Raw genomic sequence first — 13,330 nt, 5'->3', positions numbered from 1 at the left:
CCTGGATTTGGGACTCTGGACCTTGCTCTGTGAGTGGGCTCCTACTCTGTGGGTTTTATAGGGGCTGTTGTTTGGGGAACTGATGTTCTGACTTAGGCTTCCCAAGAGCACGACAAAGACTCCTTGTCCCGACAAAAAACCCTTTTTATTAAGTGACTGAGAATTCCTCTCATTCACACCAGGGGTGGGTTCTAATTTTTTTTACTACCGGTTCTGTGGGCGTGGCTTATTTTGTGGGTGTGGCTTGGAGGTCATGTGACTAGGTGGGCGTGGCTAGATGGTCAGAGTCATTTCTGGAAAGTCCTCGCACTTACGACCAGTCCTCGCACTTACGACCCGACTCATTTGTTTGCTTTTAACACTGATCAGCTGTAGGGCGGCCCTTTGAAGCCCCGCAGCAAGAGTTTAAACAGTTTTTTTCTCTCTAGTCATCAGCTGGGACCCAGGAGGCAGCAATAGATTGGGGGTGGGACCAAATAAAAGATAAGAATAACGTGGGGGGTGGGGAGGTGGGAGGGCGGGGGGAAACCGGTTCGGTGACATCATATCGTCACCGCTACCGGTTCGGCCGAACCGGACCGAACCGGGAGGAACCCACCACTGATTCACACCCAGAAAAGTCTTTCAAGGGAGTATTTACAGTCACAGACCTTTATCTGGCTTGGAGAGCTGCCAGGCCGATAACTTCAAAACTTGGCAAGGAGTCACGAACCAATTAAGTGAACCAATTGTCTCCTGCAAACTCCACTCCCCTTTCGCTCCTCTTTTATTCCCTCTGGGAGGGGCCCTTCATCGTCCACCTGTGGCCTTTCTCCCAAGTCGACCCTTGTTCTTTACCTGTTCCCTTCGTCTGGCAACTCTGCGCATGCGCACCCTGGGAACAGGCCAGTGGTGAAATCTAAAATTTTTTACCACCGGTTCTATGGGCGTGGCTTGGTGGGGCTGGGTAATGTGACTGGGTGGGTGTGGCCATTTTTTTTTTACTTTTAAAATCATTTTTTCTACAAACTCTTCGGCGAAGAGGTTGTAAAAAAATGCTTTCAAAAGGCTCTGATGATCCCAGCTGAGTTGCCTGATCGGCAGAGGCTTTTTTTCTTTTAAAAGTCTCTGCCGATCAGGCAACTCAGCTGGGATCGTCAGAGGCTTTTAAAAGCATTTTTTTTACAACCTCTGAAGAGGTTGTAGAAAAAATGCTTTTAAAAGTCTTTGACGATCCCAGCTGAGCCATGCGATCATCAGAGGCTTTTTTTTTTTTTTACTTTTAAAAGCATTTTTTCGGCCAAAGAGGAAGTCTGGGGAAGGCCCGGATGAGGGCTCTGTGTCGGAGGCAGAGATGGGACCAGGGCCATCTGGGAGTGATGCGCAGACTCCGGAGCCCCCAGAATCGGACAGCAGAGAGGCAGAGGAACAGGAGGAGCCTCTTCCTAGCGCACGCATGCACAGAGCTGCCAGAAGGCAAGAGTAGCTAAAGCAAAAGGGACAACTCAGGAGTAAGGCCAGGAGATGATTGGCCCCTCCCATGAGGCTTTAAAGAGAAACAAAGGCACTTGGGCCTTTTGCAGGAAAGCAACATTGCTAACTCTGTTTCCAGTTGGCATCTCTTGTTTGCTTCTGAACTTGTGGGGCTTTGCCAAGTAAGGCCTTTGGCAGGGTGTCAAAGAAGAGAAAGGTTGGTGATTATCCCGAAGGACTTGTTTTGCAACTAATTGGGACTCAGCTGGGAATGAACGTAATTCTCAGCTGTTACAATAAAATAGGTTTGTTTGGGACTAATTGTGCATTGTAATGACTCAGTAAGCCTAGGACACAACAGCCCCCTCCTCCTGGGCTGCCTACTCAGAAAGGTTGGGGAACTCTGCTCTAGAGGCCTGGGTCCTTGCCTTGACCCCCTGGGTCATAACAGGGACCTTGGAGGTCTTCTAGTCCCACCCCCTTGCTCATCCTTCTCTTGACTTTGCAACTCGAATGATTGCCCATCCCTGCTCTTCACAATCCATGCCTCCTGCTGAGTTAGGAAGAAGAGTTTGTGCTGAATTGATGCTGTTATTAACCGTTTCCACTGGCAAATGATGGCCTTGCTCATCCATCTCCCCTCTCCTCTTCGGTGCCTTTCAGGATCTCGGTTTGCGACGAGGACAAGTTCCGTCACAACGAGTTCATTGGCGAAACGAGGATTCCTCTCAAGAAACTGAAGCCCAACCAGACTAAGAAATTCAACATTTGCCTGGAGAAGCAGCTGCCGGTGAGTGACAGTAAAATGTCAGGCGGCGATATGAAAAAGGGAAGGAAGGACGAAAGGAAGGAGAGAAAGGAAAAAGAGGGAGGGAGGGAGGGAGGAAGGAAGGCAGAATAACAGAATTGGAAGGAAGAAGGGAGAGAGAGAGAAAGCAAGAGGTGGGGTAGTCAAAGGAAAGAAAAAAAGAAAGAAAAAGAAGGAAGGAGAGAAGGGAAAAGAGGAAGGGAAAAAAGGAAGGAGGGAGAGAGAGAGAAAGCAAGAGGTGGGGTAGTCAAAAGAAAGAAAGAAAGAAAAGAAAGAAAGGAAGGAAGGAAGGAAGGAAGGAAGGAAGGAAGGAGAGAAGGGGAAAGGTAGGGAAAGAAGGAAGGAGGAGAGAGAGAAAGCAATAGGTGGGGTAATCAAAGAAAGAAAGAAAGAAAAAGTAAGGCAGGAAGGAGAGAAGGAAGGAGAGAAGGAAAAAGGTAGGGAGAGAAGGAAGGAGGAGAGAGAAAGCAAGAGGGGTAGTCAAAGAAAGAAAGAAAAAGGAAGGAAGGAGAGAAGGAAGGAAGGAGAGAAGGGAAAAGGTAGGGAGAGAAGGAAGGAGGAGAGAGAAAGCAAGAGGTGGAGTAGTCAAAGAAAGAAAGAAAAAGGAAGGAAGGAGCGAAGGAAGGAAGGAGAGAAGGGAAAAGGTAGGGAGAAAAGAAAGGAGGAGAGAGAAAGCAAGAGGTGGGGTAGTCAAAGAAAGAAAGAAAGAAAAAGGAAGGCAGGAAGGAGAGAAGGAAGGAGAGAAGGGAAAAGGTAGGGAGAGAAGGAAGGAGGAGAGAGAAAACAAGAGGTGGGGTAGTCAAAAGAGAAAGAAAAGAAAGAAAAAAAGGAAGGAGAGAAGGAAGGGAGGAGAGAAGGGAAAAGAAGGGAGGGAGGGAGGGAAGGAGGACACAGAGAGAAAGCAAGCAAGGAAGGAAGAATGAAAGAAAAAAAGAAAGAAAGAAGAAGGAAAAGGAAGGAAGGAAAAGAAAGAAAAAAATGAAATGAAATGAAAATGAAATCTTGGAAACCGCTCAAGAGTTCTTGATGAGCAATTCCAGGAGAAAGAGAAATGCGTGGGAGGACAGAGATAGAGAGAAACTCCTTCTGTGGGACTTAAACGTAAGAAGATTGCATTTTCTCTCAGCTCAGGCTGATGGCTGGAAGGATGAGTGTCTTCTTGCCTTGATCCAGGGGCCTCTTCTGCGCCCTCCCCACTTTTCCAAATTCAAATTAAGCAGGCCACTTTTACAAAACCCCAATTTCATCAGCAAAAGCCCCCTGGACAGAGACACCCCTGCTTTTAAATCTATCCTCAAGAGGCTGAAATTCAGTCGATGTGAATTCTGATTTACTTTCTCACGAAAGTCCAGAATCCTACTTTCCAGCCGAGCTACTAATTACTCTCACTGGTTTTTTTTTTCCCCTGACAGCTGGGCCTTCCCTCTTTTCCTGAGAATAAAGTAAAAATGAGAGAAGAAAAAGCCTTTTTTTTTCTTTTGAATAAAATCTCTTAGTCAGGGGTGGGGTTGAAAAATTTTAGCAACCGGTTCTCTGCCCAGTTGCTGGGTGGGTGTGGCCATGGGGGCGTGGCCTACTCGGCCTCCTGCACCATGGGGGAGGGATTCACCCTCCCCAAGCTCTGGAGGCTTTTCTTGAGCCTCCGGGAGGGCGAAAATGGCATTCCCCGTGCTCCGAAGGCCCTCCGCAGGCCGGAAACGGGCCCCTTTTTGGACTTCCGGTACTTCCGGTAGGCCCGTTTTTTTGCCCCCCCCAGAGCCTCCGCACATCCAAAATGGGCCGTGTGGAGACTCCTGAGAGGGGTGGGGCCAGCCAGTCCTTCCAACTACCGGTTTGGTGAACCAGATGTAAAATTAGCATCCGATTTGCCTGAACCGGTCTGAACCAGTTGAATCCCTTCCCTACTCTTAGTGGGAAAAGATGTTACCAGAATCCTGATTTTTGTCTTATAGCTTGTTCTCGACTTACAACAGTTCATTTAATGACCATTTTAAGGTGCAATAGCACTCAAAGAACTGACTTATGACTGGCAAGCCATGTCCTCTTCTTACCTGACTGTTCTGTATGCAGCACCTGTCGCTCCCACCTCCACGCCCGGATTTGCAACGTCATTCCCACGTACCGTTACATCTTATTCAGTGCGATCACCTGCGGACAGGATCCTAATTGAATCCGACATTCCTTTTAAACAGGTGTTCAGCTCCGATTTCAGTCGGCTTTAATCTCGACTACACCTTGCTGGGGACGAGTGCGTTGTTATTCCAGCAAGCAGATTAAATCTGTTAGCGACAACTGGTTGAGGTGGGGAGGATGAGTAAGGCTAAGAAGGCACCACACAAGTAGATATGGGGAGAAAAATTCTGGCTTTCTGGGATGATATGCCTTCTAAGATAGGTCAGACCTGAACATCTGAGCTCAGAGGGAGCCATAAAAATTGGATGTGACTTTAGAGGTCATCTAATCTCCAAAGCACTTGAAGGCAGGACAAAAAGCAACGGATGGAAACTAATCAAGGAGAGAAGCAACCTGGAACTGAGGAGGAATTTCCTGACAGTGAGAACAGTTAGTCAGTGGAACTACTTGCCTCCAGAAGTTGTGGGTGCTCCATCACTGGAAGTTTTAAAGAAGAGATTGGATAACCACTTGTCTGAAATGGTGTAGGGTTTCCTGCCTGAGCAGGGGGTTGGACTAGTAGACCTCCAAGGTCCCTTCCAATGCCTGTTTTTCTATTCTATTCTATTCTATTCTATTCTATTCTATTCTATTCTATTCTATTCTATTCTATTCTACTCTACTCTACTCTACTCTACTCTACTCTACTCTATTTCTACTCCTACTGTATTCTATTCTGTTCTACTCTACTCTACTCTACTCTACTCTACTCCTATTCTATCCTATCCTATCCTATCCTATCCTATCCTATCCTATCCTATCCTATCCTATCCTACTCTACTCTACTCTACTCTATTTCTACTCTACTCTACTCTACTGTATTCTACTGTATTCTATTCTACTCTATTTCTACTCTACTCTACTCTATTTCTACTCTACTCTACTCCTACTGTATTCTATTCTGTTCTATTCTATTCTATTCTATTCTATTCTACTCTATTCTACTCTATTTCTACTCTACTCTATTTCTACTCCTACTGTATTCTATTCTGTTCTACTCTACTCTACTCTACTCTACTCTACTCTACTCTACTCTACTCTACTCTACTCTACTCCTATTCTATCCTATCCTATCCTATCCTATCCTATCCGATCCTATCCTATCCTATCCTATTCTATTCTATTCTATTCTATTCTATTCTATTCTATTCTATTCTATTCTATTCTATAGCAGCAGAGGGCAGGACCAGAAATAATACGTGGAAGATCATTACAGATCCTCCTCTACTTACAGCTATCCGTTAGTACCATTTAGTACTTAGTACCGTTTTCCACATGTATGACCGTTGCAGCATCCCCGCGGTCACATGATCAAAATTCAGATGCTCGGCAATTGGCCCACATTTATGACGGTTGCAATCTCCCGAGGTCACATGATCCCCCTTTGCGCTGGCACGATGCGAACTGGTAGTAAAGGTAAGTAGAACCTACCCCTGAGGTCCAACCCGCTGCTTAGGCCGGAAACCCTATAACAGTGATGGCTAACCTTTTTGCCATCGTGTGCCAAAAGCGGGGGAGTGCGGGGGTGTGTGTGTCACACATGCGCGTGCCCACATCCATAATTCAATGTGCCCTGGCCCCCAGTCGTGTGTGTGACCCCTCCCCTGTGCTCCCCCCACTTTTGGAACACGATGGGACGGTAGGCCTAGGGAGGGCGAAAACAGCCTTCCCCACCCCCCTGGAAGCCCTCCAGAGGCCAGAAACTGCCCATTTCGTAACTTCCGGTGGAACCGGAAGGCCCGTTTTATGCCTTCCCAGGCTCCAGAGCCTTTCTAGGAGCCTGGGGAGGACAAAAACGGCCTTTCCCACCTCCCCGGAGGCCCTCTAGAGGCCAGAAACAGCCCATTTTCTGACTTCCAGTGGGCCCAGAAGGCCTGAAAATTAGTTGGCCGGCGTGCACATGTGCGCTGGAGCTGAGCTAGGGCAACACTCGCATACCCACAGATATGGCTCTGCGTGCCACCTGTGGCACGCGTGCCATAGGTTCGCCATTGCAGCCCTATAACATTTCAGTATAGATCAGTTCCCTCTTGTTTATAACAACCTCTTAGATATTGGAAGACTGCTATTATGTCTCCCCTAGTCCTTCTTTTCATTAAACTAGAGTCTAATTTGTCTAGTTACTAGACAAACCCAGTTCCTGCAACTGTTCTTCATATGTTTTAGCTTCCAGTCCCCTAATCCTCTTTGTTGCTCTTCTCTGCACTCTTTCTAGAATCTCAACATCTTTTTTACCTCGTGGTTTGCTCTTGAGAGCAAAATCTGTTCCTGGACCTTCGACTTCCAGGTAGAAATTTGGGGCTCAGCCATTTTGTTTCCTTCTCTGTTCACAGATGGACAAAATGGAAGACAAGTCGCTGGAGGAGCGTGGCCGAATCCTTGTTTCCTTGAAATACAGTTCTCAGAAACAGGGCCTGCTGGTCGGCATCGTCCGCTGCGCCCACTTGGCTGCCATGGACGCGAACGGTTACTCCGATCCCTACGTGAAAACGTAAGTGAGCACGGTTTACAGCAAGGGGGGTCTCCAAATTTGAGCACTTTAACACGTGTGAACTTCAACTTCCAGAATTCCTCAGCCAGCCAACTCCCACTTGAAGCCCACATGCTGATTGGAGGAATTCTGGGAGTTGGAAGGATTTATACTCCTTGCAGACAGCTGGTCAGTACAATGCAGCGAGCCATGTGCCGATCGGTACATTGGGGAAACAAAACATCCACTTCACAAACCCATGGCGCAAAGTAGGAGAACAAAACCCATCGGGACAAGATTCAGCAGTTCCGTCTGCATTTAAAAGACAAAAGGCCGCTCTTTTGAAGACAGCAAAGTCCACATTTTGGACAGAGAAGACCGCTGGTTTCAAAGAGGAGTCAAAGAGGCCATCGTCAAAATTGAACAGCCCTCTCCAGGGGCAGGCTTCAAAAATTTTAGCAAGGGGTTCTCTGCCAGGTTAGTGGGTGGGTATTGCCATGGTGGGCGTGGCTTAGTCGGCCTCCTGCATCACAGCGGGGTGGGGCATTTTTGCTTTCTTCGAGCCTCCGGAAGGGCAAAAACGGCCTCCCCAGGCTCTGGAGGCCCTCCGGAGGCTGGAAACGGGCCTGTTTCCGGCTTTCCCAAACTTCCGGTAGGCCCGTTTTTCACCCTACCCGAGCCTCCGTGTGCGCCCTGCACTTACCTGCATCCAAAATGGGCCGCGTGGGGAGTCCTGGGAAGGGTGGGGTGGGCCAGCCAGGAATGGGATTTGGGGGTTCTCCAAACTGCACAGAATCTTAGCTAGAGGTTCTCCCGAACCCCTGCGAACCCCCAGCAGCCCACCTCTGGCCCTCTCAACAGAGGGGGAGGGATACGACATCATCTATCTCTAGTCTACAACAATCCTTTCAGCAGTTCCAAGAAGCCTCCACCCCCTTTTGCACCACTCAGGTGATCCTGAGGACACAGATAAACCTCCAAGTGGCCTCAAAGTCTCTCTCAAAGGATGCAAATGACCAGCTGTCTGCAAGGAGTATAAATCCTTCCATTCCCCACCATCCAGTCAGAACTGAAGAAGCTTCTTGGACGAGAAGCGAAATGTCTTCAAAGAAAAACCAGAAAGTCCAGTTGCCTCTTGGAAAAAAAGCAGCTTTGGGATGGTCACATGGAGAGGAACCTCAGCCTGTCTTGGATCTTTTTGCCCATCGAGTGAATCCAACGCATTGCTGCTTGTTCAACAAACCAAGGTTTAAACGCGGCTTAGCTTGATGTGCGATCGCAACCTTGCTCTCTTGGGTAAAATCCAAGCATTTCATTTTCGTCCTCAATTTTTCAGCTCTTGCTGTTTGCGGCCAGGCGAGCATGATTTATTCCACAAAACTTTTAATCTCCAAGCTTTACAGCGCACGGGGTAGATTTATAAGACAATCCACAAGATCGTAATTTTTAGCACACACAGAAGTCCCACACGCACATCCACGCGGGGACGACAAAGGAAAAGAGATAAATAAAATATGGTCATAAAGCAGCGAGACGATAAAACAGCCACAGAGACCTATAGGATTAAATGCCAAAACAGCCATAAAACAGTGTGCTCCTTCTGTTTAATTAAAAGCTCCAGAGAAAATAATTGCTTTACTCCGGTGCGTCAATTAAAGGCTGCAGTTTTACTTTGCCTGGAAGAGCATGGGATTCTGTTGAATTCTAGAGTGGGGAGGTTCCCTCGAGGTTATCTAGTCCAACCCTCAGTTTGGGCAGGAATCCAAGCATCCCAAATATTTTATTTTATTTTATTATTGTACTTTATTATTTATTTTTATTATTATATTTTATTATTTATTTTTATTATTATTGTATTTTATTATTGTATTTTATATTGTATTGTATTTTTATTTTATTTTATTATTGTATTTTATTATTGTATTTTATATTGTATTTTTATTTTATTGTATTTATTTTATTTTATTATTGTATTTTATTTTATACTGTATTGTATTTTTATTTTATTATTTTATTTTATTATTGTATTTTATTATTTATTTTTTATTATTGTATTTTATATTGTATTTTTATTTTATTTTATTCTTTATTTTTATTTATTTTTTTAATTTTATTATTGTAATCAACTCAAGGCAGAGAACATATTTAATCCTTGTCTCTCCTATTTTCCCAAGAACAACCCTGTGAGACGGATTGGGTTGAGACAGGGATTACAAAGTCAAGCAGTTGGCTCTCGTGCCTAAGGTGGGACTAGAACTCACCACCTCCTGGTGATTGGTCCAGAGTTACATAGCTGGCTTTCATGCCTAAGGTGGGACTGAAACTCACCGTCTCCTGGTGATTGGCCTAAAATCACCCAGCCAATTTTCATAAATAAGGTGGAACTAGAACTCACTATCACCTGGTGATTGGCCCAAAGTCATCCAGCCTGCTTTCATGCCTAAGGCAGGACTAGAACTCACCTTCTCCTGATTTCTAACCTTTCGGCACGTGACAACAAAAAGATTAGCCATCACTGGTCTAGGGTCTCCTGCTTGAACAGGGGGTTGGACTAGAAGACCTTTCAAGGTCCCTTCTAACTCTGACATTCTGTTAATGACAATATTTTATTTATTGTTTATTTATTTATAGGTTCGATTTATATGCCGCCCTTCTCCAGAGACTCAGGGCGGCTTACAATGCGTTAAGCAATAGCCTTCATACTTTTGTATATACCTGCTTAGTAAGGCTTTCGGGCCCCCCCTAAGCGATGTTCTTTTTTATACAAAGTCAGCTTATTGCCCCCACAAACCGGGTCCTCATTTTACCTACCTCGGAAGGATGGAAGGCTGAGTCCACCTTGAGCCTGGTGAGATTTGAACTCGCAGTAATTGCAGGCAGCTGGTGCTACTTAACAGCACTTTAGTCTGCTGCGCCACCAAGGCTCTTTTATAAGTGAGTCAGACTTGAAAACAGGAGGAAGAAACTTTGAGACAGCTTCTGACCTTGATTTTAAGAATCCAATGGATTCTCAGATGTTATACGTAAATTCTCAACTTACAACTTATTTTCCAAAGCACCAGAAGGCAGGACAAGAAACAGTGGATGGAAACTCATCAAGCAGAGAAGCAACTTGGAATTAAGGAGAAACTTCCTAACAGTGAGGACAATTAACCAGTGGAACTGCTTGCCACTAGAAGTTGTGGGTGCTTCATCACTGGAGAAAAGACTGGGCAGCCACCTGTCTGGAATGGTGTAAAGTCTCCTGTTTTGAGCAGGGGGCTGGACTAGAAGACCTCCAAGGTCCCTTCCGACTCTGTTATCCTGTTATTATCTGAACCCTGAGTTATGGCCCAGGTAACAGAACTGGATGTTTTTCTTTGCAGCTACTTGAAACCAGACGAGGACAAGAAATCGAAGCATAAGACGGCCGTGAAGAAGAAAACCCTCAACCCTGAATTTAATGAGGTACGTCTGTCAGGATATTTTCTCTGTCAATTTTGGGCTGGATTGAATCGAACCGTAAGCCTCTCTTTGAAATGGTAACCAGAGTGGAGCAGCAAATATTTTTAATATCTCCAAGTATCTCTGCAAGCCTTTCTCTGAAACGATGAGCAGAAATAGAGCATTGGCCACTTTAAGACGAGTGGACTCCAAGTCCCAGAATTCCCCTGCCGGCTTGTTGGCTGGGGAATTCTGGGAGTTGAAGTCCACTCGTCTTAAAATGGCAAAGTTTGAGACTTAACGGTTGGTACATTTCCCCATATTTCCTCCCTCCATCCCCTAGAAGTTCCAAGATTCTTATAGTCTCTTGTATATTTTCTCCTGGACATTATTCAAAAGAACAGAATTACAGAGCTGTAAGGGACCCTGGAGGTCTTCTAGTCCAACCCCCTGCTCAAGCAGGAGGCCCTATATCTATGATGGTGAATTTATGGCACGCGAGCCACAGATAGCACGTGTAGCCATATTGACGCGAGATCAGCTCTGGCGTGCATGCACGCACCGGCCAGCTGATATTCAGGCTTTCTGGGCCCACTGGAAGTAAGGAAACAGGCTGTTTCCTGCCTCCAGAGGGCCTCTGGGGTGGGGGATGGGGAAGCCCCGTTTCTCTCTCTCCCTGTTGTGGCTCCATTGCCTGAGCCTGGGCTATCGACAGATGCAGACTTTGAGAGTGAGGGAGAGGAGTTGGCAAGGCCTCCCTCTCCAGGACCCTCCTCTCTGGCAATGCCTCCGGAGGACACCGAAGGCCAAAAGATAGGCCCAGAGCCAAGCACGTCCCCGCAGCCACAGGTGGACAGCGACGAAGGAGATAAGTGCTGGCTGGATCCTCGACAGCAGTGCAGGGAGAAGCGTGCGCAGCAGAGGGGAAGGTGTGCCAGAGATTAGCTGAGTCACTGGACCGCACCCCACAGGGTATAAATGTGGGTGTGATGGCCGGTTCAGTTTGTGACAAGCAAAAACTAGAAATAATCCATGATCTCTGTGTTACTGGACTTCTGCCTGCCTTGTCGGACTGCATTTGGACTAATCCTTGTATTGTTGAAACTTTGCCTGCTTTATCGGAATGCTTGCAGTCTAATCTTTGTTTTGTGTGAGTAAAGTCTGAATTGGCAGCTAGCCACTGGGTTGCTGCCAGCTTTATCTTCAAAGACTTTGTCGTGTGGTTTATTAACTCCGGGCCGTCTCTGGGGGTGCGTGTGTGGGACGGGGACAGAACACTCCCCAGGCTCCAGAGCCTTTCTAGATGCTTGGGGAAGGTGAAAACGGCCTTCCTCCCCCACCCAGAAGCCCTCCGGTGGCCGGAAACGGCCTGTTTGCCAACTTCCGCTGGGACCGGAAGGCCCGTTTTTTGCTCTTCCCCAGCCTCCAGAGCCTTTCTAGGAGCCTGGGGAGGGCGAAACGGCCTTCCCCGCCCTCCTGGAGGCCCTCCAGAGGCCGTTTCCAGCATCCAGAGGGCCTGCGGGGGTGGGGGGAGGCCATTTTCACCCACTCCAGGCTCCTAGAAAGGCTCTGGAGCCTGGGGAGAGAAAAACATGTCATCTCGTGCCAGGAGCGGTGGGGGAGGAGGAAGAGGGGGGGTGTCACACACGCATGTGTAGGGGCGGGGCACATGCGCGACACCCCCCCCCACCCCTCTCCTGGCACGCGATGGCAAAAAATGGCTGTCTAATCTTTTCTTAAAAACCTCCAGAGTTGGATCACCCACAGGTTCTGGAGGCAAGTTGTTCCACTGGTTATTTTGGCTGTGGTTCTACCTTGTAGGGTAATATCTTCCCAGACCACCAGGGCAAAAATGATTCACCTCGTAGACTTCTTGATGGCTCCAGGATTAAAATGTGGTGCCTGATGTTCTTTGAGCTTAGATGTGGGTTTTTGGTAGATATTTCGTGATCAGCCTAGGTCCGGGAGGAGGTAGCCTTATCAATGTCGGTTTGCTGATAGTTTTGGGACCATCAGCCAGATAAGCGAGAGTTTGGTCTAGTGGTTAAAGCAGCAGGCAAGAAAGCAGGAGACAGTGACTTCCCACTTTAGGCATGAAAGCCAGCTGGGTGACTTTGAGCCAATCACCAGGAGACTGTGGGTTCTAGTCCCGCCTTAGGCATGAAAGCCAGCTGGGTGACTTTGGGCCAATCACCAGGAGACTGTGGGTTCTAGTCCCGCCTTAGGCATGAAAGCCAGCTGGGTGACTTTGGGCCAATCCCCAGGAGACTGTGGGTTCTAGTCCCGCCTTAGGCATGAAAGGCAGCTGGGTGACTTTGGGCCAATCCCCAGGAGACTGTGGGTTCTAGTCCCGCCTTAGGCATGAAAGGCAGCTGGGTGACTTTGGGCCAATCCCCAGGAGACTGTGGGTTCTAGTCCCGCCTTAGGTATGAAAGGCAGCTGGGTGACTTTGGGCCAATCCCCAGGAGACTGTGGGTTCTAGTCCCACCTTAGGTATGAAAGGCAGCTGGGTGACTTTGGGCCAATCACCAGGAGACTGTGGGTTCTAGTCCCGCCTTTAAAATAAAAGATAAAATAAAAGATAAAATAAAATAAAATAAAAATAAAATAAAATAAAATAAAATAAAATAAAATAAAATAATAAAATAATAAAATAAAATAAAATAAAATAAAATAAAATAAAATAATAAAATAAATAAAATAAAATAAAATAATAAAATAAAATAAAATAATAAAATAAAATAAAATAAAATAAAATAAAATAATAAAATAAAATAAAATAAAATAAAATAAAATAAAATAAAATAATAATAAAATAAAATAAAATAAAATAAAAAAATAAATAAAATAAATAAAATAATAAAATAAAATAAAATAAAATAAAATAAAATATCTACAGGTAGCCCTGGATTTATAACCATTCGTTTACTGACAGCTTGAAATGACAATGGTTATGAAAAAAGTGACTTACAACCCCTCCTTCAAGTTACAATAGTTGCACCTAA

General features: G+C 46.1%; 1 protein-coding gene across 2 annotated transcripts in view; it reads left to right on the top strand.

Moving 5' to 3' along the window:
• Positions 1-13,330, top strand: part of DOC2B (double C2 domain beta) — a 174,315-nt gene that overhangs the window by 151,222 nt on the left and 9,763 nt on the right. For both annotated transcript variants that reach the window (XM_087883454.1, XM_060693248.2), the window contains 3 exons: positions 2,116-2,242; positions 6,766-6,923; positions 10,268-10,349. In XM_087883454.1, coding sequence (XP_087739580.1) covers positions 2,116-2,242; positions 6,766-6,923; positions 10,268-10,349 — 367 coding nt within the window. The remainder of the gene's footprint in view (positions 1-2,115; positions 2,243-6,765; positions 6,924-10,267; positions 10,350-13,330) is intronic.

The sequence above is a fragment of the Pantherophis guttatus genome, chromosome 1 (genome assembly GCF_059756535.1).
Source record: "Pantherophis guttatus breed Tessera chromosome 1, ASM5975653v1, whole genome shotgun sequence".
In the NCBI taxonomy this organism is placed as follows: Eukaryota; Metazoa; Chordata; class Lepidosauria; order Squamata; family Colubridae; genus Pantherophis; species Pantherophis guttatus.
The sequence above is the reverse complement of the archived record's forward strand: the minus strand, read 5'-3'. Positions and strand labels throughout refer to the sequence as shown.